This window comes from Vanessa tameamea, chromosome 14 (genome assembly GCF_037043105.1).
Source record: "Vanessa tameamea isolate UH-Manoa-2023 chromosome 14, ilVanTame1 primary haplotype, whole genome shotgun sequence".
Taxonomy (NCBI): Eukaryota; Metazoa; Arthropoda; class Insecta; order Lepidoptera; family Nymphalidae; genus Vanessa; species Vanessa tameamea.
In genome coordinates, this window is record NC_087322.1 from 5119258 (window position 1) to 5143052 (window position 23795).

General features: G+C 29.9%; 1 protein-coding gene across 13 annotated transcripts in view; it reads right to left on the bottom strand.

Moving 5' to 3' along the window:
• LOC113398625 (small conductance calcium-activated potassium channel protein) overlaps positions 1–23795 on the bottom strand; it is a 238953-nt gene that overhangs the window by 12611 nt on the left and 202547 nt on the right. For all 13 annotated transcript variants that reach the window (XM_026637464.2, XM_026637465.2, XM_026637466.2 and 10 more), the window contains one exon: positions 6582–6781. In XM_026637464.2, coding sequence (XP_026493249.1) covers positions 6582–6781 — 200 coding nt within the window. The remainder of the gene's footprint in view (positions 1–6581; positions 6782–23795) is intronic.

Consider the following 23795-nt stretch of genomic DNA (forward strand, 5'->3'; position numbering starts at 1 on the left):
CTTTATCAATACGTGTAAAATTATAAATTATTCAACAGACCGGAAGTAGGTCAAAATTGGATTGCAAGATTACGTTTTATTCTTTGTTACATGCGGGTCAAGATAAAAGCGTATTCAAAATAATTTAACTTCATTGTGCTACTGAATTTAACGTTATACAAATGGAAATATTTTATTTAACTAAGGAAAAATTGATAGCAGGCTACAAAAAAAAACAGATAAATGTGCCCCAATACGCATAGTTTACTTGCAATTAACATCTATCTACGACTATTATAAAAAAAAACTTATAGCTAGTTATCAATAAAATAGTCTTTTTTGCTGCATATATTTCAATTTTATCCTTTTTATCAAATAAATATATAAAATATATAACTGCTCCTCGTTTCATTCGCGCGAGTAGGTACTCCAGTTCCGTAGCTTTTAATATTATTCTATATAAAATATCTTTCTCAATAAATGGGCTATCTAATGTGAAAATATTTCTCACAATTATTATCATAGTCAATCGGACTAATAGAGATTAGTGCATCCAAACAAACAAACTTTCGCTTTATCCTACTAGTATAGACAAGTGTGATTTATGTATGTAGTTCTTTATATAAGTAAAATCTGTTAAATTCAAAAGTCTTCAACTTAATACATCGATAGTAAACAACTGAAGCCCTCCTAATTACCTTTGCGTATAAAATATGTAAATTAATAACAAGAAATGCATCATTAAATTCTAAAGACGAACAAAATCGATTCGGCCCGATGCAAGTTATTTCCGTTCGTTCAAGGCCTGTGTCCACTAAACGTTTAGTATCAGTTTTATAGGTGTGATAAGTGAGTATACGTGCTGAAATAATAAAGATCCGAGAATTCCCGTTGATATAGATATTTTAATGTACGTATAACTCTTCCTATTCTTTCAATATCTTTATTGAAATCGTTCCTAGTATTTATTGCGTGAAACAATATTAGATACGTCACAGATGTAAAATATATGTGGTATTCTCAAGCAAATTTAATGTTTATTTTGTTTTTTTTTCTAAGATATAATATAGCCCTTAGAATATTAACAAAAAAAAAATACTGAAATATGTAAGCTATTAAAACTGAAAGATATACTAATTAAATATAAAGATATTTAAATAAACAGAACGGATAGATAAACAGGATTTGACCGACACTATCAGTTTTAAAAGTATTGTACAATAATAATTTTATTATTACTATGCAGATAATGCGTACTAGATAAATTTACGCGAATATAAATAAAACAACGTATTTAATATTAGCATTTTGTCAAGAAAAAAAATCTAGCACCGATTTGGATTTGGATTTGAAATTTCTATTTGAAACGCCTTAGAGATGATAATTAGTACTATACATCATTAGTATTATAATAACACACACAATCCACTATCCGGTATTTGTTGAGATGAGTAATTTCCTCTTCGAATAGATGATAAAAAAGCGTAGTGTTAATGCTTCCAGGCAAGAGACATAACATACATATATAATTGTATTCAACATGACTGTATTTTTAGATGTTGAAAAAGATTAACTACTGAGTTTCTTGCCAGTTCTTCTCGGTAGAATCTACATTCCGAACCGGTGGTAGCTTTACTTTAAATAGTTTGTTAAATGACGATTCAAAAATGCTTGTAAAAGCCTACTTGAATAAAGTATATTTTGATTTGATTTGATTTGAAACAGATATTAAATCCTGATATTGTAATCAAACTGAAAACCAATATTGTGGATTTAAAATAAAACAATTCTGAGTATTTACTTACTAATAGAATAATTAATTCAACTTCTTCATTTATAAGTAAGATAATATACTGCTTTATTTACTCTGTCATTCGGCAAAAGGTATCCGGATAAGAATAAAATATTTTATTGGCTAAGAAGTTGTAATAAAAACCTCTCCCTACGACAATACTGCAGATAATTTTAACGAGCGGGTTATAAACTTACGGAATTGATTAATAAGCAAATTAAAACTTTAGGAAAGATGCTGAAACTAAAAAAAGAATCGTGACATACATTTTTATATATAAAAAAAAAAAAAACAATTTTCTTAGGTTCGTTTAAATATTAAACTCAACATAGTCAGATTAGTAAGTATTATGCTTTTCATTTATGCAATCGTTATTTCCTTTCCACCAATTTAAAATTTATGAATACCAGGTTTGTGGTTAAATGGGCTACCCAAATGGTATATATGACTATATACTCTTTGCATCCTGAATATACTACCAACGGAAGATTCTTATGTACACCGTACTTCAATATCCTTATATACAGTTCCCAATAGATTTTTTTTTGTATAAATAGTATTTTTAAAATCATTTCAAAAGATAATTATTACAAAAAAATTAAATTGATTTAAATAATACTTTTAAGTAATATTTAAATATAAGTATTATAACTAGCATGTGTCAATATTAAATTCCATAAATTCAATATCAGAACATTGTTCAATAACTCATATAAAATACGCATAGTACAAAACTCATATTGTATTACAAATCGCGTACGTTTTCTGCTTTGTAGATTTCCATTTCCTACTTTTATCAGAAGGCATATATGAAATGATATACAATATTCTAGTTATTTGCATTGTATGAAGCAACAAATGCTGGTATAAAATTCAATGAGCGAAAAATTATTATCTTGTCTTCTTTGTGGTGTGCTCGCTTTATTTATTTAGTAACAGAATAGTTGAAAAACGCAAAATTGAATACAATCATTTACATTTACTATATGACATCATTTTGATGACTTTAATGGCATAAGTATAATATGTACACAAATTTTATTGTTATAATTATAATTGTTACTAGATGAACCCGCCTTCATGCGCGTGAAATTCAGCCTGTCACGAAAATGCAATGCCAATGAAAATTTATCATTCATCATGCATTCATCGGTCATTTTTTTAAGGTCGGCGGACGAGCATATGGTAAGTGGTCACCACTGCTCGTAGACAATGGCGCTCTAAGAAATATCAACCATTCCTTACATCACCAATGCGCCACCAACCTTGGGAACTACGATGTTATGTCCCTTGTGTCTGTAGTTACACTGGCTTACTCACTTTTCAAACCGGAACACAACAATTCTAAGTACTGTTATTTGGCGGTAGTATGTCTGATGATCATATTTTATGTTTGATATCGGTTCGAAACCAGTGATAGAAAAATGCAAGGGCTTATAATAAAATCCAAATCGGTTCAGTGGTTACCCATGAAAGCGTAACAGACAGACATAATGAGTTACTTTCTCATTTATAATATTAGCACAGATTATTATTATTTGCGTCAATGTTCTAACTACAGGCTCAAGGATACAACATTTTAGTTCCCAAGGTTGGTAGCGCATTGGTGAGCGCCTACATTTATGGGCGGTGATGATCATTTACCATTCGTTGGCACATTTGTTCGGCCTAAATATGTCATAAAAAAGCACATAATTGATTTTAAATTATGCTTGTAATAAAGGATCTAATTATTCCATTGTGATATAATTGTACGTACATTTTATTTTAAAATTTTTAACTACTTATCAGTGAGTTAGTGAAAAGTTTTCACGCACTCACTGAATTCAATAATAATATACATAATAAAAGTTTAAGGTGTTCAAAGTCATTTAGTATAAACGAGAACATTTTAAAGCTTATATTGTCACGTACTACGTACTGGAAAATGCTTTAGACTTTATGCTAGAACGCTTCTTCCTACTTTAGACACAAATTTTACAAATATAGAAATTTCCTTGCAATATATTCAGAGGATACATTTAAGAAATAAATTCGAAATTTAAATCATCTTTATTTATTATTCGGAATTTACATTCTACGCTACGTGACTTTTGTTTTTCATTAAGTTATTAATAAATACCTTACAATTGTCTTGAGACAACACTTTTTACATACAATACTATTTTACAGTATGTTTTTAAATGAATGCTCGTGTAATAATTAAATATTAATAATAATTTTATTATTTACCCGATAAAAATAATTCTATCATTCCAAACAAAGGTCCTTTGCTATTTTACTAACTTTACGTATATTATTAAGTATTAGGAAATCAAAAGGTACTAGTATGTTAAAATAAAAGATTTTGAAAATAGAATTAAACAAATATCCGCTCATTACTTGAGTAATAAATACGTTTCTTTAAATATATACTTTTCTGAGGGTAAATAACTCAATAATGCACGTAAACAAATACATTCTTAATTTAATTCAACAGTCATTACCAGGATTAAGCATTTATTATAGAATGAGGCCAACACTCCAATTCAGCGAACAAATCTTTGAAATTTATCAAGAGTGACTTGAACATTTACCAGAATTTAATGCCATTTTTCTTACACGATTGATACGTGTGAATAAAAATAAAACATTAATCTTAAAGATTCCATGAATAAGAAAAGTATTCATCTTAAAAATACCTCAAATAAGATAAAACAAACAATCAATAAGTTAACAAGAATATATTATATTTAAAAAAAAAAACTAGATACTGGTTAAGCTACACCTTTCCCCCTGGGTATATAAATAATCCTTAAAAAGTTTATTTCAATATTCTTAAGGCACTATTCTATAAATCGGAGTGTCTTTTCTCTTTTACTCTCGATGATAGATTTTCGGAAATCTATTTCGAAAAATACTTCTCATATTTCGACGCTATAGGGCGGAGAGGTGAGAAATTTGAGCGCTTCGATCATTCACCATCTCAGCTTTAGATATTTTAATTTGTAGGTGAAGTAAAAAATCCTAATACCTTTGTGTTATCTCATGAAAAATAAAGCTATCAAATTCATTATAATGTTATTTTCTTTATCCATTCGTCATTTTTTATTTTTTTTTATTATTGAATTATTTTCTATGTAACGTTAGATTAAAATCGGAATTTCAAAAATCCATTATCATTTATTTTTCCTTAATATATAATGTTCTATATACATCAAAATTAATATGCCATAGTTATTTTACAGAAAACGTGAGATTTTACCTCGATAAGAATTTATCCTTCTGTGTGTTAATCCAAAACCTTAAATATATCAAATGTTAATGTAATATTAGATAAAAAGACATTGATAATTGAGACGTATTAATCAGTTATTAAATTTTTATATAAAAAAAGAGAAATAAATAGAAATATATACAGACATTCTGACCCGCCGTTAGTTTTAAATTTAATTTAAACTTATAAAACGACATTTCTAAAGTGCTTGTGAGAGCCTACTTGATTAAAATATACTTTGATTTGATTGATGATAAATATTTTCCTATGAAAGTGAATTGTAAAAAAATGGACATACTTCATTAATTTAGATGAGTCTTGACCTCATTCATAAGGAAATTAGATTCTAATTAGCTGGCTGATAAGCAATCTGAAGCCTATGCATATTGCATTGTGTTATGCTATCTCGACACCCTTGTTCAGAGTAGAATGTAGGTCTATTAGTGTTAAAACAGTTTTCAAGAAACTGCTGACGTATGACGTATTAAAAGTAAGGTTTCTTTAAACATCTTTGTCTTTGTTATACTGAACTCGTGACCCTTTCAGGCTTCGCGCGGGTACAATAATAACAGTCCACGTCATATATACTGTAACGATATATGATACATTTATATCGTAATACATATAACTCCATTGGCTTACGCGAAGTACTCACGGTCATCGTCTGTTTCAGGCAATTTATACAAGAGTCTAATGAATTATACTCCAAACTTTTCTTCTTAGACACTTCGTCCATTGGTGAAAAAACTTTATGAAAATCCGTTCGATAGTGTTAGAGTTTATTGCGTTCACACTGACGTGACGGGGTATTTGGTTTATAAGTAGCGATAAAGAAAATATATGACAAAAAATTAAAGCATTGTGGTTATAAATGAAATTATAGCCCTTGATTTATTTTTATTTTTAAGTTCTTCAAATTAGTTATAGAAAAGCTTACTTATGTTAAAATTATAGGACACCCTAACTGGGCTAAATTAAACCCGAAGAAGTGTAAAATCTAGGAGTAGGTAACTCCCGGCTGTTATTAGCGAGAAAGGCCATTACTTACTTCAGCGCAAAACTTTCATTCCTCGAGTTCAAAGGAAAAAATAGCTAACTAGCACGAGATTAAATTCTTAAAAATGACTGCTGAATAAACCATGCGTACACAAGAGAAAATTCTCCGTGACACCTTCAAAAAATTGGTGTAAATTATGTAATGGTTTTTTTTGCCGTTGTTACATGACCTATTACAGTCAGTGTATATATTAATATTTAAAAGTAGATGATGTACACTTTCATGCTCAGGAGATATGAACATAATATTTTACAAAGTAATATTTTTTTTGGCATCTATCTACGTATGGTATTTTCATAATATTAAGTTTTAATTAAACTGTCCATGCCTTTTAACTAAATTTATTAATTGGTATATTACTATATATCCGATTTGTCCTAAAAGTTGTCTGAATTCATTTTGGGGATAAGCGCACTTTCGTGTTACTTAATTAGTTTGTAAGTTAAGTTTTTGTATGAGATTACCAAGTTAGAACAATAACAACGAGCTATATTTACCTATATCCTATGTTAGGTTTGTGCTTGGCTGTCCCTCCTCCCTTATATGTGCCACCGCCGAGCGCCCTCTCTTCGCCGTAACGCGGGTACTCGCTGTGAACGCCGACTAGCGCAACTCCGGCCTCCTCAGCCGCCGCGTCCCTCCCGGAATACGCCTTCATAGCGCCGGGGATTGAGAGCGTCGACACCGGTTTCCGCAGCTGTAACAGATTGATTCAATATTTATATATATTTATAGGTATTATATAAAACAAAAAAGATATAACTGAGAATTGTAAGATTATTTTTTTTGCATGTAAATCGTATAATATAATTTCAAATACAATATCATGGTAACACGGGCGATAAAAATGTTGATGCACAAATCACGAGCAGAGAAATTCAATAATTCTCAAATCTGATGCAAACAATATCTGTTAAAACATGAAACATTCAATTTGGTTGAAGAAATAAATAAAAACTTTGAAAGGAGCAACGCAAAGTTTTATAAAATTGTCTTATTTCCGCCGAAAGCTTTGATTTGAAAATGTATTTTATTTTTCAGATTTTTGTTGAAAATTACCTTTTGAAGATCATTTTTACCTCATCTAAAAATAAATACTTATATAACATGCAGCAACAATTCGTTTATTTGAAATAAAAGTTACGATGCTAATAGATAATATTTCTTTTGAAGTTATACCACTCCACAAATCACTATAAAACAAGACAAAAAGCCTTTGCAAATAAAATTTATTCATGTAGAATAAGCTTATATAAATCCTATTATGCAGAACCAGCCAAAAACTTATCAGGAAAGCTGTATAAATTCGGAATTATAAGTTGTATATAAAGGATTTTTTTTATAAAAATACTTACTGAACTATCATCATAATTAAAATCATCACCAGATTCGGCTACATTACTAAGAAACAATGTTCCCAAAAGAAATATCAATATCAATCAAACTAATTACAGTAATATTATCTTATATATAAAAATATTTGATTGTCTTAATATTAAAAACGGGTGAACTATATGATTTTTTCCTTGTATTTTAGTAGTGGTAAAATTAGTAATATTACTCGTATATAGCTTAATTTTTATCAGATGTTTGGATATTGGTTCATTTCCTGATTTACTCAAATAAAGGAAAGTTTTACCACTTTTTGAAACCGGAAACACCAACGATTTTATTTCAATATGTCCGTCGTTAAGGTAAATTTTGAAAAAAACATAGTTCGAATAAACTTCCGGTCTATTACGGTGTAAATGTTATTTTCACGATGATCAATATCGTTTCACTAAGGGTTGCCTCACAACTGACGCAGGAACGATGCTGCTTGGGCATATATATGATGTGTGGGAGAAAATAATAAATGCTATTGGTGGATTCAGCGATTAATCGAAAGCATTTGATTGTGTATCACACGAAATACTTCGATCTTAAAATGGCCTCATTAATTGGTATCTTTTGATTTTATTGCTTTGTGCACTTGAGACAAAAAATGTTTTCGTTAGGAAAATTAAGTCTTCTAGGTCTATGCTAACAATGGGCGTTTCACAGGGATCCATATTAGGTCTTGAGCTATTTAATATTTACACATACATTTATTTGATATTTATACATAACCCTAATGTCCTGCGCGAGAAAGGAGTTTGTGATATTGTATTGTTTGCTGATGGTACATTATTACTTCTTATATTTGACAAAAAATATTATAATATCATAATTATTTTATTTAAGATGTAAATAAATCCTTATCATTGATATGGTTTACAAAAAATAGTGAGCGTCGATCACTATAAAAAAAATATGTGTACCGTATCTTATATCTAACAACGGCACCTTAAGTTCGTATTGAATACTTAGTATGACTGTATACAGTAATTTTGGGGATTATATTTCCATTATAGATCCAGAGCTGCAATGGAATTCTCATTGTTATGCCTTGCCTAAAAACCCAGCTTTGTAACATATATGGTTAGGAAACTTAGACAGATAACTAACATAGATAGATACTGCTTAATATATATAATATTTGCATGCTATAATATTTTATTATTTATTACTTTAAGGAAATCCTAGAGCCATAAAAACTTCATTCATTAAAATAAACTTTCTTTACACTTAAAAACAGTGACGGACATCGTCTAAACACCAGATTTCGTGTCCACAAAGTCAATTATTGCCTTCCAACGCAATTTAAATGTTAGTTACTTACATATTAAATATTCTCAAATCCTTATAAAAATTACTTTGCTTATTAAATCTAATGTTAAAAATTAATAAGGCGTATTTCTCGATAAAAGATTAGAAAGAAAATAATAAAGCGTGGCATTTGTTGATTTCATGCAAGATTGAATTGAATTGTTTTTAATTACCACTGTAATAGTTGGAAAACTGTAACTACTAATTTTTTTGCCGGAATTTCTCCGTATAAGCTACGAGTACATTCCGAACTTAAAGTACCTTTAAATGTAAATGAATATAGTAAAATGACGATTCAATGGCACTTGTAAGAGCCTACATGAATAAATACTTTGATTTTTATATGTATAAAAATCAATTTTGTATAATTTAAATTTAATATTCAAAATAATGTAAAATTTGAAACTACATTCTACTTTACTATCTGACCCCAAAGATATTATTTGATACCCTCGATAGACCACAATGTTAAGGCGCTCGATGCTCGATTTCCCTGACTAAAATACGCTCATATCTAAATGAAGCCAGACCTTGCATAAATTAATTAAGTTCATGTAACAAATAAATTAAACACCGTTTATTTCGTTAATGATAAATTTCATCTCAATTCAACTGAAATAATCGTTTAAGTTTTTAAATAAATTATATTATAATTTTTTACACATAATATTAATATATATATATTTTAGTGTTTTTTTTTTTCATTTTAAGCGCTAAGTCGTTATTTTTGTGATCATTTTTAGCATTTTACTGCGCTAACGACATTGCCCATTATGAAAATGTGATTAAAGCCGTTTAGTATTTTACTTCAAGCTACAATCCTAGACAGATTTTTTTTTTTCATAAAAAGAACATCTTTTAATTTACAATTATTGTTTTAAGTTTTAAAATTCTCATTAACATAATTTAATCTACGTAATAAATATACGTCATATTACTTTGCATTTATTTATCTTAAACACACACAGACAGAAGGAGACTGCCTACACGATTCACATTTAATTACGTATACTTAGTTTGTTATTCCCATTTATTTTAGTGTTTTTCTAATATTTAAGAATAATGTACACTTAAAAGAAATGGGACTCAGAAGTCTCCTCCCATTTGGAGAAATACTTTTAAAATTATCTTCCCAGCTTAATGTGTTTAAGCCTAGATGTAAGTTTATTTCTTATGTTTTACTTTATTTTAGCGAAATATTTCATACTCATTTTCAATATCATCAATCGACTGGAACATTTTTATCTGAATTTATTTTAGTCGATATATTAAATAATTCGTTTCACTGAAAGAAGTGCTTTAAGTATTTGAACTGTTATATGGAATAGAATTGCGGTATCGCGTCGGCAGTTCAGCCTAACTCGCCCGATTCGAGTGTAATAGTCCCATTCGCTTAAAGTATCGGATAAGGCTAACTTTACTCATTTCAAATTCTTATGTTATAATCGAAATATATAAGAAATATTTATTTTAAGGAATTATTATAAATGAAATCGATCAAACATAAAGTAATATATACTTATTACTTTAAAACATAGGAACATTATTTAGTTTTGTGTTGTAAATTATTTTGATATTTATTATAGAATGGTTTTTGATGGGGGGGTATTATGCCATACAATTAGACAAAAAAAAATCGATTTGAATGACTGCAAAAATAATTTGATGAATTTCGACAAAAAGTCATTTTACGGTATAAATCATTTGTTAAGCTTTCTCTAATAAACTGTATGTACTGTACTTCACTGGTACGTTTACAAATTAGTTTATGTTATAATACAAAACATAATAAATCAATTCGTTTTGACTGTAAAAAATTATTGTATTTTTCTATTGATTTCAGAATCAATCAGAATAAATCACTGTTCACCTTGTTGAAAAAAAAATATTATGACAACTTCCAAGGTTTATTGATGAAAAAACCCAATAACATTATTGAGGCTCGAACCTGGGCTCGAACATCGATATCGACTTTTTATTAGCTAGTCAACAACAATTTAATTAAAAATACCATATATATAAATCTTGTATAATTATATATAACGTTAAAGTTGAGAAACAAAAGGGAATAGTTAGGAATTAACGATTTGTATAATACGTCAATAATGATTAATACTTAAAGTGACGTGTTGTAATATTATCTAAAAGACGCGACATTTCGAAGTACCGGGATTTTTATTATATTATGTAATCTATGTATATTAAAATTTAATAAATATAAAAATTTATATAATATATATAGAAGTAGTAGTAGAAAGTAACTCTGACTGTGTAACTCTTTCGTGACAAAACGACTGAATCGAATTCGATGAAATTTTGTATAAAGCTCCTTTTTGATAATTAAAGGCCCTAAAGTGTGAACTAAGCCGCGTGCGACAACTAATACGTAATATTTCCTATATTAATAAAATCGTTTGTCATGTCTGACAATCAATGCACTACTAAAACTATTGAGTCTGAAAAGCTGAAATTTTTAACAAAAGCTTATTTTATAAAGAAAACATTCGCTAAGACAAAAAATTGCATGTTTCAATATTAAGGGCAGCAAAAGGCAGGGACTTTTAGGCGCACGAAGTTGGGATGAAAAGAAATAAAAATTATTCTTCAAACCATTTTATAATTTTAAGCATTTTGATGTGGGATTTAAGTACATAAAACACAATTTCGGTCCGAATTTTTCAGTTTACTTATAAATCACATACAATGCTACATACATACTTTTAAGAATAAATAGACTTGAATTTATAAATGCATCTTCATATAAAAAATGACAACCACAAACATTTTATCTTTATATACGGAAGCCTTTGATTTTTTATTGAGGTATCCATCTTTGGTGACAAGAAAGAAAGCATTTTCCATGCAAACACTAACCAAAGATTGAATCGTTCTCCTCTGCAATCCCTCGACCAATAAAAAGTAGATAACCACCATAAAACTACAATACAAGACAAGAACGTTGATGTGTTTTTTTACTTATATTTTTACACCAATTTTTTATGATTGCTTTATATTTTAACAAAGAAAATCGCAAAAAAACTTTAGTATATAATTATAAAATAAGTAAGTAATAAAATTATAAAAAAAATAGTCCTTAAATTCGAATCAAAAAATACTTTTTTCAGAAAATAGTTATATTAAATTAGTTTCAATTACAAATACATTATTTTTTCTTTGCTCCGTCAGTAAAAAGAGTTACGTCAAAGTGCTTAGCAACCTTATTAATGGAACAGTCATCGATCGCTGTCCGATGTAAAGTAACATTGATCAAAATATATAACTCCAATGGATGATGGATTGGAGTATTAAAATAAAATATCATAGCATGAGAACAATATCAGAAATTGTTTCCTTTGCCTTGATTTTTTTGCATGTGTGTGTGTGTGTGTTTATATATAAAAAAGAAACGTAGATGTAGTTAAAATTAAATTGAGGGATGACTGAGTCTACATATAAAGTTATGTGGAGCTACTGTCCTTTTTAGCGGTCATTTATATAATACATTTTATTAATTTAATATTTTTGATTTTTATTAATGTGCCTAAAAAAACTATCAAAGATAGTGGCGAAAAAATAGTGACCAAATCTTGGCCCCCTAAATACACGCACTCTAGTAAAATTAAATTAAATTACGCGAGTGTTAAGCGTAGCTCACGCACACTTAGATAACAAAGTTGCCCTGCTTGTTTTAGTTCTTTTGTAGTGTGTCATTCTATCTAAGCATATAAGTAATCAAAAAAGTTATCATAGCAATTGGTTGAAAAGCTTATACATTTATATATTAACTAGGAATTTGTATATTAACGATTCACGTTTTTATTGAATTAATAAAATTTACAGTGTTTATCAGTGAGCGACGTTTATCAGTTTACGCCCTACGTCTCACAGAACCCTACCCTACCAAAATAGACAGAACAAAATATCGTGAAATATTATATATAATATTTCACGTACTGTCGGTTTAATGTATACATTATAATACAAGAATGTTAAACAAATAACAATGATCGTGAAAATACAAGGATAAGTGTTTTTTTAAGACATTGTAAATAAATGAGGCTATTCAAAGAGTTCTATCGTAAAATCTACAAAGTATTTATAGGGAAAATAATAGTGTCTTTAAAAAGAAGACATCTTATTCATAGTTTGTGAGATTTATGATAAGGACGAAGGAAACGTGAATGAAAGTAGATCACGATTTTTATGACTTCATCTATTAAAACTATTGAGAATTTTATTATAAAATACGTTTTCATATCTTTATAAAACTACGTCGAGTTTATCCTTTCGTCGAATTCGTTTTTGATTAAAAAAATAATCTTTGATACAACAAATACGCAAATTTTAATGTAATTTTTTCCATTTAAACTATGAACTCAGTATTAAAAATTAATGTAGAAAAAAAGTAAATATTGAAAGTAGCTTTAAATTTTTCTTTTTTTTTTACAAGCGTTTATTTAACTTCACGTATTGGCACGTGTGAGTTGAATTTTTCGAATGCATATTAAACATTTCCACGCAACCGATTGATCTGAAATTTTCCACAAACCTTTGGTACTGATAAAAATACAATTTATTCTACTACATTTTATTCGTACATGGATTTTGTTTTGACAACGTTTGGTTTTCAATGTTTTGCTTTTTCAGTTTTATTTTTTTATAATAAAACGCTTTACTATTCAAGTTGTAAGTATTTGTTTAATAATATAAAGTAGGTATATAAATTCATCTCTTGATGAAATCTTGACATAATTTGCAAGTAATATGGATATAATTTTGCCACATATTGTGTATCTACTAACCCGCATTGGAGCAGCTTGATGTAATGAGTTCCAAACCTACTCTTCAAGAGGAGAGCAGATATTTACTCAAAAGCGGGATATTTGAAGGCACTTACTTTTCTATAAATGTTAATATTCATGGCGAAAGTTTTACAATTATAATTGTGCGTGGAAATGTTTAATATTCATTTGAAAATTTCACCCACGAAGGCGCTCCTCCTTCTTTAAATTATTGGCGTAAAATGTTAGATTGTTATAAGAGTATAATCTAGTTGGTATTTTTACTGACTTTAAATTTACTTCAATTTCTTTAGTCGTTTCATGCACTAATACATCTTGTAAGTACCAACTCATACTAATATACACCGATAGTAATTTTACGAGGAGGGGCGTGTCTTCGTGAGCGGAAATATCTATAATCCATTCTTATTTTATTTAAATTCGATGTTGTAGCAAGAGAACATTTTAGTAGGGTAACTTTTGTAAAGGAAGCGGTGATGTGGAAAATGCCCGAGGGTTGATACGGGACGAGCAAACGGAAAATTTGAATAACACCTCAAACTCATCGGTCTGATTGTATAAAAAAAGACTAGGTGCGTTTTATTACACTCGGACAATTATTGTGAAAAGTAAAATATAGAAGGCATTTACATATTTGCTTCTCACTAGAATAAGAATAGTTAGTTATTCCGTATTGAAAATATTGTATTACTAGTTTTTATCCGCGTTTGAGGTGATGGGGGCGATCAGGTTAAACATGCCCTTTTTTGCGTCCCTGACAAAATGTCTGCAAAGTTTTATGATGGTCTGTTGCGTTGTAAGAATATTTAACGTAACATATGAAAGAATAAATTACCAAACTCGCTTAAACATTTAAAGTATTAGTTAGGATTTCTTATAATTGACTGAATTTGGTCAAGATGAGGTTATATTTCTTACAAGTCGATATGGTTGCAACATTTATCTATGTTTTTTTATGATTAATGTTGGCGGACGAGTAAATGAGCCACCGCAAGTGGTCACCACCGTCCATAGACAATGGCACATTAAGAAATATTAACCTTTCCGTACATCGCTAATGCGCCACCAACATTGGAAACTAAGATGTTATGTCCCATGTGCCTGTAACTACGCTGGTTCACTCGCCCCTCAAACCGGAACACAACAACAGTAAGTACTGCTTTGGCGGTAGAATATCTGATGAGGTACTAACCCATAAGGGCTTTAACAAAGCCATACCAGTGAAAATGTAAGGTAATGTTTGTTTTTTCTTTTTATTTAATGCTTATACTTTATTTTTATAGCACAGGTAAGTGGACGGGTGAAATGGTGTACCTGATAGTAAGTGGTAACTATTGCTCATAAATATTGGCGCCAAGAAATTTTAACCATTCCTTACATTGCCAACCTGCCACCAACCTTGTGATTTGAGATGTTAAGTCACAGTCAAAATAAAATATTCAAGCAGGGTAAACCTGCTCAACTGTCATGTAAACGTGATGGACTTGCTCAAATATGAAATATTTTTACATACCTCATTCATGTCTGACTGACTTTCACTCACAGTATCAGTGATCAATGTAGTTAAAATAAGTATTTTTATATTATAAAACGTGTACTAAGTTGTAATTGATTATTTTACTAATTGCTATTTCCAGAACACATTAGTTAGCTACAGACTTTCATTGGTGAGCAGTTAATAGCAACACAGTTGTGCCATTTTAATTACAAAAACTGTCACGAAACGTAATTAAACGAAGCCATAAATGAAACTCAAATATTTCTTACTCATTGTTGTAACATAGTTGAAAACATTTTGTGTCCAAAATATTAATCCAGTGCTATTATAGCTGGTTTTAAAATATTTTAAATAATATTTTTTATTTTGTTTGTTTGTTCGAGTCGAAGTAGCTCAGTTGCTAGAATAACTATTTTAAGTGAAGATTGTGAGTTCAAACATGGGTTAGCACTGTTGATTTTTCATCTCCTTAATTTGAGTTTAGAAGTCATCTCGAGCTCGGCGGTAAAGAGCATGAGTTGAATTAAATTGTGTCACAAACGTATCCATCAAACCGTATTACTAGACGTAGTGCAATAAAATCCAAAAATTTTCCTCGAGAGGACAATAACCTTCGCTCAACAGTCGGACATTTACAGGGTACTAATGTTTACATTCAAAATATATTTATTTGCCTTAATATATATGTATATTTTCTGTTCGAAGGGGATTGAGTTTTAAATATATATAGACTTATTTCTTTGATATTATATGATTTCTTTTATTATTCATTTTATTTTGAGTCTTAACATTAGTATGGAAAATTAGATAATATAAAGTCATAAAAAATATTCACTTTCCTATTCACGTCAAATTAAAAATATATACCATATTTTTAATTTGACGTTGAATTAAAAATATACACCATATTTTTAATTTGACGTCAAATAAAAATTGTTTTTCCAATGTTTCTTATTTATAACAAAAGGGTGCAAGTGTATTTAAATATTCTTGAAAAAGTTATTCTATTATATATAATATAATATGGTACACATTGAATATGTAAATTTAAGAGTATATTTACAAGCACGCATAGCGGAAAACGCCTTTTTAAAGGTGGGGAAATACGCAAATGTTTTTGTTACTTAGAATTACTAGAAATTAAATATATATATAAAAGTTAATTAAAAAAATGTGGAGATAATAAATATATTATGGAAGAGTTCTTCTAGCCAATAACAGGCATGCATACAAATGCCTCTTTATTTTTAGTTGCTAACAGTTATTTGATACAACTTGGGCTCCTAATATTGTTCGTAGTAAACTACTATAAAGAATATTGTCAAAACTGCCATAAATCTTCAGAATAAGGCCAAAATATACTATAAGATGAATGAGAATATAAATATAATATAAAAATATAAAAAAAATATATATATTTAGTTCCTTATTATTATATCGACATTATATTTTCATAAAGCCAAAAGCCGTAAGCGTGCGAATTTTGCTAGAATCTGTTCCACAAATCAAGCGTAAATTAAATAAACGAGTTTTGTGTTCGGCTTATATGAGACTATAATGGATATTTCCAGACTAGTGCACTTATTCTATGGCCGTAGTAAATTTACCCAAACAGACTTATTGGATTTCATGTAAGTGACAGGATAATGCCTAGATTCTACTACACGGCCCCCTCGTGTAATCAAACATGGTATATTTATGACGGACTAGCTACTCGCCCTGACTTCGTAGGGTTAAAATTCATACAAAGTTACGCTTCCATTTTTAAAGTTATAATTTTCAAAAAATCTTTCTAAATGAGCGTCTACGTTGCGAAAGAAAGTATGCTAAATTTTAAGTTAATGGGACCTATAGTTTCCGAAATATCGTGATGTGAATTTACTTAAAATTTTCAAACTAAGTAAATACGAGTATCAAATATCTTGGGATAAGCTTTTATATCACATAAATTGTGTTAAATATGAAATGAGGTTGTAAGTTAACAATAACAGTTTTATTATAAAAAAATATTTATATATATATAGATAGATGTTATATTTTCACCAGCAATACGTATGTATTAAACTTCATGAAAGTAACAGCCTTTAAATGTTCCACTAGGCTACAAGGCTTCTACTGGGACTACCTCTCCTTTTGAGGAATTTTTTGAAGCATATTCTATCACGCAACTTCAATGCGATTTGGTTTTCTCACGATTTCACTGCTGAGCACAAGATGAATAAAAAACACTCATGTGCGCTCGGATCTGCACCGACAACTTTCGGTTAACATTAGCGTTTTCGAACCACTGGACCACCTCGGCTCTCCAGAATGTATAACATAAAAGTAATAAACTTAAATATTGCGAATCGTTAAAAAAATATCTTATGTATTATTTATTCACTGTAAGAATATCGCGAATTTAAATGGAATATTTTTATAAGATTTATTGGTTCAGGGACAAAAATGGAATTTATGAAATTTTGCTTGTATTGAAATTTTATTAAACTTTTTTTTGATTTTGATTCAGTACATTAGCTCTTCTGATAAGTAATCAACACAACGGAGTGGAGAAGAAAAAAATAAAGTAAGTGTTCACTTTTCCTGTAGGCTTATTCTTAATAAGCTCTAGGTTGTTTGTAAGTGCGCTATTAATGATGAGGCCGTCTGCATACAATTTTATACTCTCGGTTTAACAGATTTGAGCGCAAATTAGTTTCAATTAGTTAATTTATTAAGTGTTCTCTGGAATAGGATAACATAGAAACTATTTTAAATGCTAGAAGCATTTACTATTAGTGAAAATTTTGAACCGTTTATGTTCTAGTCCCAATATTACGATATTTTAATCTCACGAGTTCTACGAGTATGTACTTTTCAGCTCAATCGAGCTAAAAACGGCCATTCAGGAAAGAGTACGCTCTTTTCTTGAAGGTTCCCAAGTTGTATCGGTTCGGAAAAACCGCCGGTGAAAGCTGGTTCCACAGAGTGGTTGTGCGAGGCAGAAAATGTCTTAAAAATCGCGCTGTTGTGGATTTTCGGACATTTAGGTGGTGTGGGTGATAGTTTAAATTATGTCATTATTAAAATTATTAAATTGTCGTCATCGTTTTCTAGCACGAGCGCCACTCACTCATAATAATGCACGCCGATAATAATTTAACGAGAAGGGTCACGCCTTCGTGAGAGAGTAAATCTATACCGTTTGAAGTAGTTATTGGTTTTACAATTAAAAAAGTAATCTGTACTTACTTTGAAATCGCGCAGCCAACCGTGGGCCCTCAAACCTTACGATCTTTGATCCCATTACTAATTACATATAACTCAGTATATGTCCACGAAAACTTGGCGCGGATTTATAAGCAACCTATTGAAGTTCGATCCTTATAATTTTGCAATAAATTAAATTGATATCTCTATAAAATATAAATTTAAATTCTACAATATTTTGTTTGCTATAAAATATAATGTATGAAATAAATATTGATGGAGATATTATCTGGGAAACGTTTTAATATAAAGATCATGCATACTCTGCTTACAAAATAAAATAATTTCAATAGTCGCGTTCATACGCTACGTTTTGGTATATCGCTTTCTAATGACTAAATCATTAAAGATAACGAGTTAAGAGATATTAAAACTTAAGGAACAAGTAATAAAGTTCAAAATAGAGTGCTCTGATAAAACGTTTTGCAGCATGATTTAAATTTTTAAAGAGCCGGCAGCTCTATTCCGGCTAGAATGTTGGAAATGTCTTGTGTTCTTTTTGCATACAAGCAACTGGTGTAGCAATTAGGAAGAAAAAAGTTGAATTGAAGCTCAGTAATAAGCTGAAAGTGAACGTACAAAAAATAACTGCAAAGTACCGACTCGGATATGATTCATTGTCTATTGATATTTTTTTTAATTATGGAATGCTGTCATTAAGTATCATACGAACGAAATAAAAGGTTAACCTTGACACTAGAGACTTCTTACTTAGCAAATAATGTTGTCTTTTTAAATTTAATAAATCATTAAATATTAAGAAGGAATTGAAAATTTTATTATATTTATAGTAAACTGTTTTGTTACAAAAACCATAATCACCTAATAAACTTTTTCTATTAAATTATCTTTAGCGTAATGTTATTATTTTTAAGCAAATTAATTTTTTTTATTTGTGTAAGCAGAGTCGAATGGAAGTGCAATAGGGATTGAGGAAACTTAAGAAAACTTTTTTTTCCCCTAATTACATAATCGAAGTGCAGTTTTATTATAGAAATTCAAGTTGCTAAAATTAAAAAGTCATTTATAACAAAGTAAATTCGTAAGAAAAAAAAAGAAATTAACGACTGATCCACCTTTACCTAGTACGGAGTGCAGTACACTCCACGCGTCTTTTTATCTTTCCCGCCGAGCACAAGAAAATTATAAACAACAATTTAAGGGTATGAAATCATGCTTTCCAGGGTTTGAGTCCTCGATCTTCATTTCTAAAATTGTACTAACCAAGAGACGAATGACAAGTGAGCCAACGTAAAAAATAATAAAACTTACACCGCCGGCCGGATTACGACTGCGCCTACCCCAAGGAGTCGGCAATGGCGCAACTAGAAGATATATTATGCTGAATAGGCTAGCAAAGATGCACTTTATTCCTCCACTTTCATATTAGAGTGGGACAGCCATCCGAAGACTTTACATGCCTTCCAACGCCCAGTGTTGCATTCCTTACTTTCTAACTACGGGCTGCTTTTAAAAATGTATTTACTGCAAAACCAACATTAATTAGAATGTGTAGCATTTTAAGTAGTCAAGATTTAAAACTCTTACAATGGCAAACCTTACTGGTAAAAATAACGACTAAGTATTTAGCAGCCCATTATCAAGTCTGTCCTCTGACTATTGATATTAAACTCTCTACCCATGGCGGTTTCGTCATCAAAAATGTTAAAATGAATAGAATTTTTTTAAAGTGAACGCTTTGTCCCATTTGTCACACTAAACTTATATACTACTTACATTGGAATGTTAATATGCTTTGAATGTTTGGAGTATGCGTAAGGAGACTGAGAAGAAAGAGACTGACCGCTTCTCGTAAATTATTTAAAATAATTTCCATTTCATTGCAAAATAAAGGTTTTTATTAAATTTCAAAATAGTATATACTTACTGAATACCAATCGGAATATAATTTTTTATATAATACATAATACAGATACATTCATATATTTGGATAAAAAACCACGTCGTTTTTAAGAAATAATTGAGTAAGTTCGTAGTATTAAACTTTGTACTACAGTAAATAGATGCTGCTTTGAGATGCTACAAGAGAAGCTGTTGTTTTCGTAACTATTATTAAATTAATGTTGTAAAACTATCGTTTTAAGTTTTCACTTAAGATGTAGTAGATAACAAAACGGGTTAATAAAGTCGCTTGGCTTCGATCCACACGGAAAAGTTTCAAGACAAAGTAGGTTGAAAGAGTGAAACTATCAGAATACTAAGTGTGAATTTTCTCAGTGATTCCACGCTCGATGCGATACCAAATGAACTTTTTTTGTGTTCACTTTTAATTTTAATCGTGATTGTTGATGTAATTTTTTTAACATGAATATTCCGTATTGTATAATAATAATTGCCTACTGAATATTTCTAATTGTGAAGTATTTTGTTGCTAGGCTTAGGTCGTACCCACTTCCGGTTCCCCGTGCTTGTGCGTAGGGAACGGTAGGTAGGTACCACCCAATCATCATATATGCTACCGCTAAGCAATAATTAGTATTGTTGTGTTCCAGTTTGAAGGGTGATTGAGTCAATGTAACTACAGGTACAATGGACATAACATCTAGTTTCCAAGGTTGGTGGTGCATGTTAATATTTTTTACAGAGGCATTGTCCATGGGCAGTGGTGACCACTTACGATTTAGTGGCTCACCTGCCGTCCTTTAAAGCTGCCCTTTTAAAGGCGGTTACTAGGATCCCGAGCTGCTGTTTTTTGTTTATTTTATTTATTACATAAAATAATAACTAAAATAGATTATTAAAATTGTGAGATTGTTACTCAACCACAGACAAACAAATGAAGTTCCATGTTTTGGGCTGTTCTGAATATGAATACCTCGACCATGGATCGTAGAACTTAAGCTGAGATTGTAATTATACTAATTCACTTGTCCTTCGTTCGTAAACAAGGTTTTAGCATTCCTTTGGTCAACTAACGAAATAACCGATATGACCTTCAATTATTTTTATATGCCTATGTTTCACCGCTATTTACCTACTTATATATATATATATTAAGCTTATGCGATGTCAGTTATCCATTTCATAAAATAAATTCACGTCACGTATTTTCTGAAATGTTCTGTTGCAAAACCATACAATGCTGTTAGTACTTACAGAATATTAATTTGACTAAAAAATAAATGTAATATGTAAATTGAAATACTACATTTTTCATTTCCTAACGCCTTAAATAACTAATATCTTTAATCGTTTAGCAATAGTGCAGTGCAGTGCATAGCAATAGTTGCAGTGCCGTGCAGTTAAGTTTATTTCTTTATAAATAGTATAAAATAAAGTCACTTTCAGTATCTGTGTTAATCTCCGCTTATTAATTCACTTTCTTCTAAACCAGTCAACCCTGAGTCAGGGTAATTGCGGGAACAAGGGACATCATAGTTCCCAAGATTGGTGGCGCATTGGTTATGTGAGGATTAATATTCTTTAATTTATCAAAGTATATGGCAGTGGTGATTTATGATCAGGCCTATTTGTTCAACTGCCAATATCCAAAGACATTATCTTCTTGGAGGTGTTGACGCGGGCAAATGCTGACAGTTTTACGAATGTGTGTGCCAGCGTACCTACGGCTTCACTATTATGAAGCAAAAAGATAACATAGGGTAGTAATAGGAGCCCAATATATCTCGTCTGCGCGGATAAGAAAGTCTCCTCACATTTTTTTTCAATTTCCAAACAAATGTGGGCACGCCCATAAAACACTTACTTCATGAAGTAAGTATTTTATAACGCCAATTTAATTTCACAAAATAATTAATAATATATTACGTATTACGTGTAATAGATAATAAGTTAATTTTTTTAAGGATACGAGTTCAGTTAAGGTTAATAACGAGTTAACTTTTTGTTCTCAGATGTTAAGCTCTTTTACACAAGTGGTATTCATATGAAGAGCCATTTTGTGTAAAAGCATGGGGATTATGAGAGGATTAGTTGCACAAAGTCGTTGTCGAGTGCGCATTGTCTGAGATTAGTCTCGTATGTACAAAATAAAGGCATTATCATATTCTTTACTTTTATTTCATACAATAATGTTGTATTTATTTTACATTCATAAAAAGGAAGACTTGTTTCTTAAGATAATTTGATTTATAATAATTAATAATTCGTTTTTTTTTTTTTCATTATTATAAACATTTAAACATTTAATGACTCTTAATTTTGTATTATTAATTCAGTGCCGTATTTAATTTTTTTTTTTTATTACAGTAAGGATCAGTGCATATTAATATTTTTTTAACCGTATTTAGTTTTGTGTACGTCTATGTGGATACTTAAATTACTAACATAATTGTACTGTATAATATTTTTGTAACAAATACATTACGAAAACAAAAAATAACTTTTATTGAGACTACAATTCACATTTTGACGACGACGTTTTCTAATATTGAAATTATATTACGTTACGTGGCTTACCACGTCACAAATCCTCACTTCATCTAGTCAATAGCATATACCATAAGAGGTTCCAAACATAAACCTCTTTTTGGGCCAATAAACCTGAAAGTTTTTCACTCAGAAAGGAAATTCGCAGAATTACACTCCCGTGCTTCAGTAAGCATGGAAAATATTTGGTTCTTTACTTAATCTCTTCTGAGATTGTAAGAGTGAGGGAATTTGAGAGTGCACCTTTGATTATGAACACATTCAAAACACCTACTATAAAATTTGATTTCCTATATCTTGGCAGTTATTTTCAAAACAATCTACATTTCAAACAGGCTATAATGTTTACTTTAATTCAATACTGTATGACATGACAATCAAAAGTGATTTTATGAGCAAAATGGTACACATAATATTAACATTTACAGTATTCTATTTATTAAGTTAAGCTTTTTGACATAACCTCATAAATCTTCCACATCGGTGATCATCCGAGTCCAATCAAAAGTGTCTTACAGAAACCGACAATGAATCTTTGTATAGGAATTGTAAAGGAATACGTATCTCATTCGTTTATCTACAGACAACGAATAGCGTGGTAAGGCTTTCATCTGAAACGTGCCCCGGGCTCACAAAAGGTTAATGTGGTTGATGGTTTTATATTTGTGAAAACTTTACAATTTCACAATGACTTTTGATTTATAATGTTCGCTTATTCGAGGTAACTCTAAACTTCTTTTACGTCTGCTTTATACACGTCTGTACAGTTCGAAGCTCGGTCAGGGCACAGTTTCTATAGGTATTGTTTATTAACTGAAGTGTTTTTTTTAATTATTCAGAAAGAAATATGAGTTGTTAGATATTCAAATGCTTATAAATATAAGAAATATAATCTACTTATATATGAATTGATGAAAAAGGTTTCTTTTTAAATGTAAATTACTTTAAAAAAAAGTTTTTACTCGTATATAAGATTATATATTATTTTTTTGAATTTTTCAGACAGACCAGTTATTATTACCAAGAATCGTTTATGAACTAAAATATGTTACAAAACTAATGAC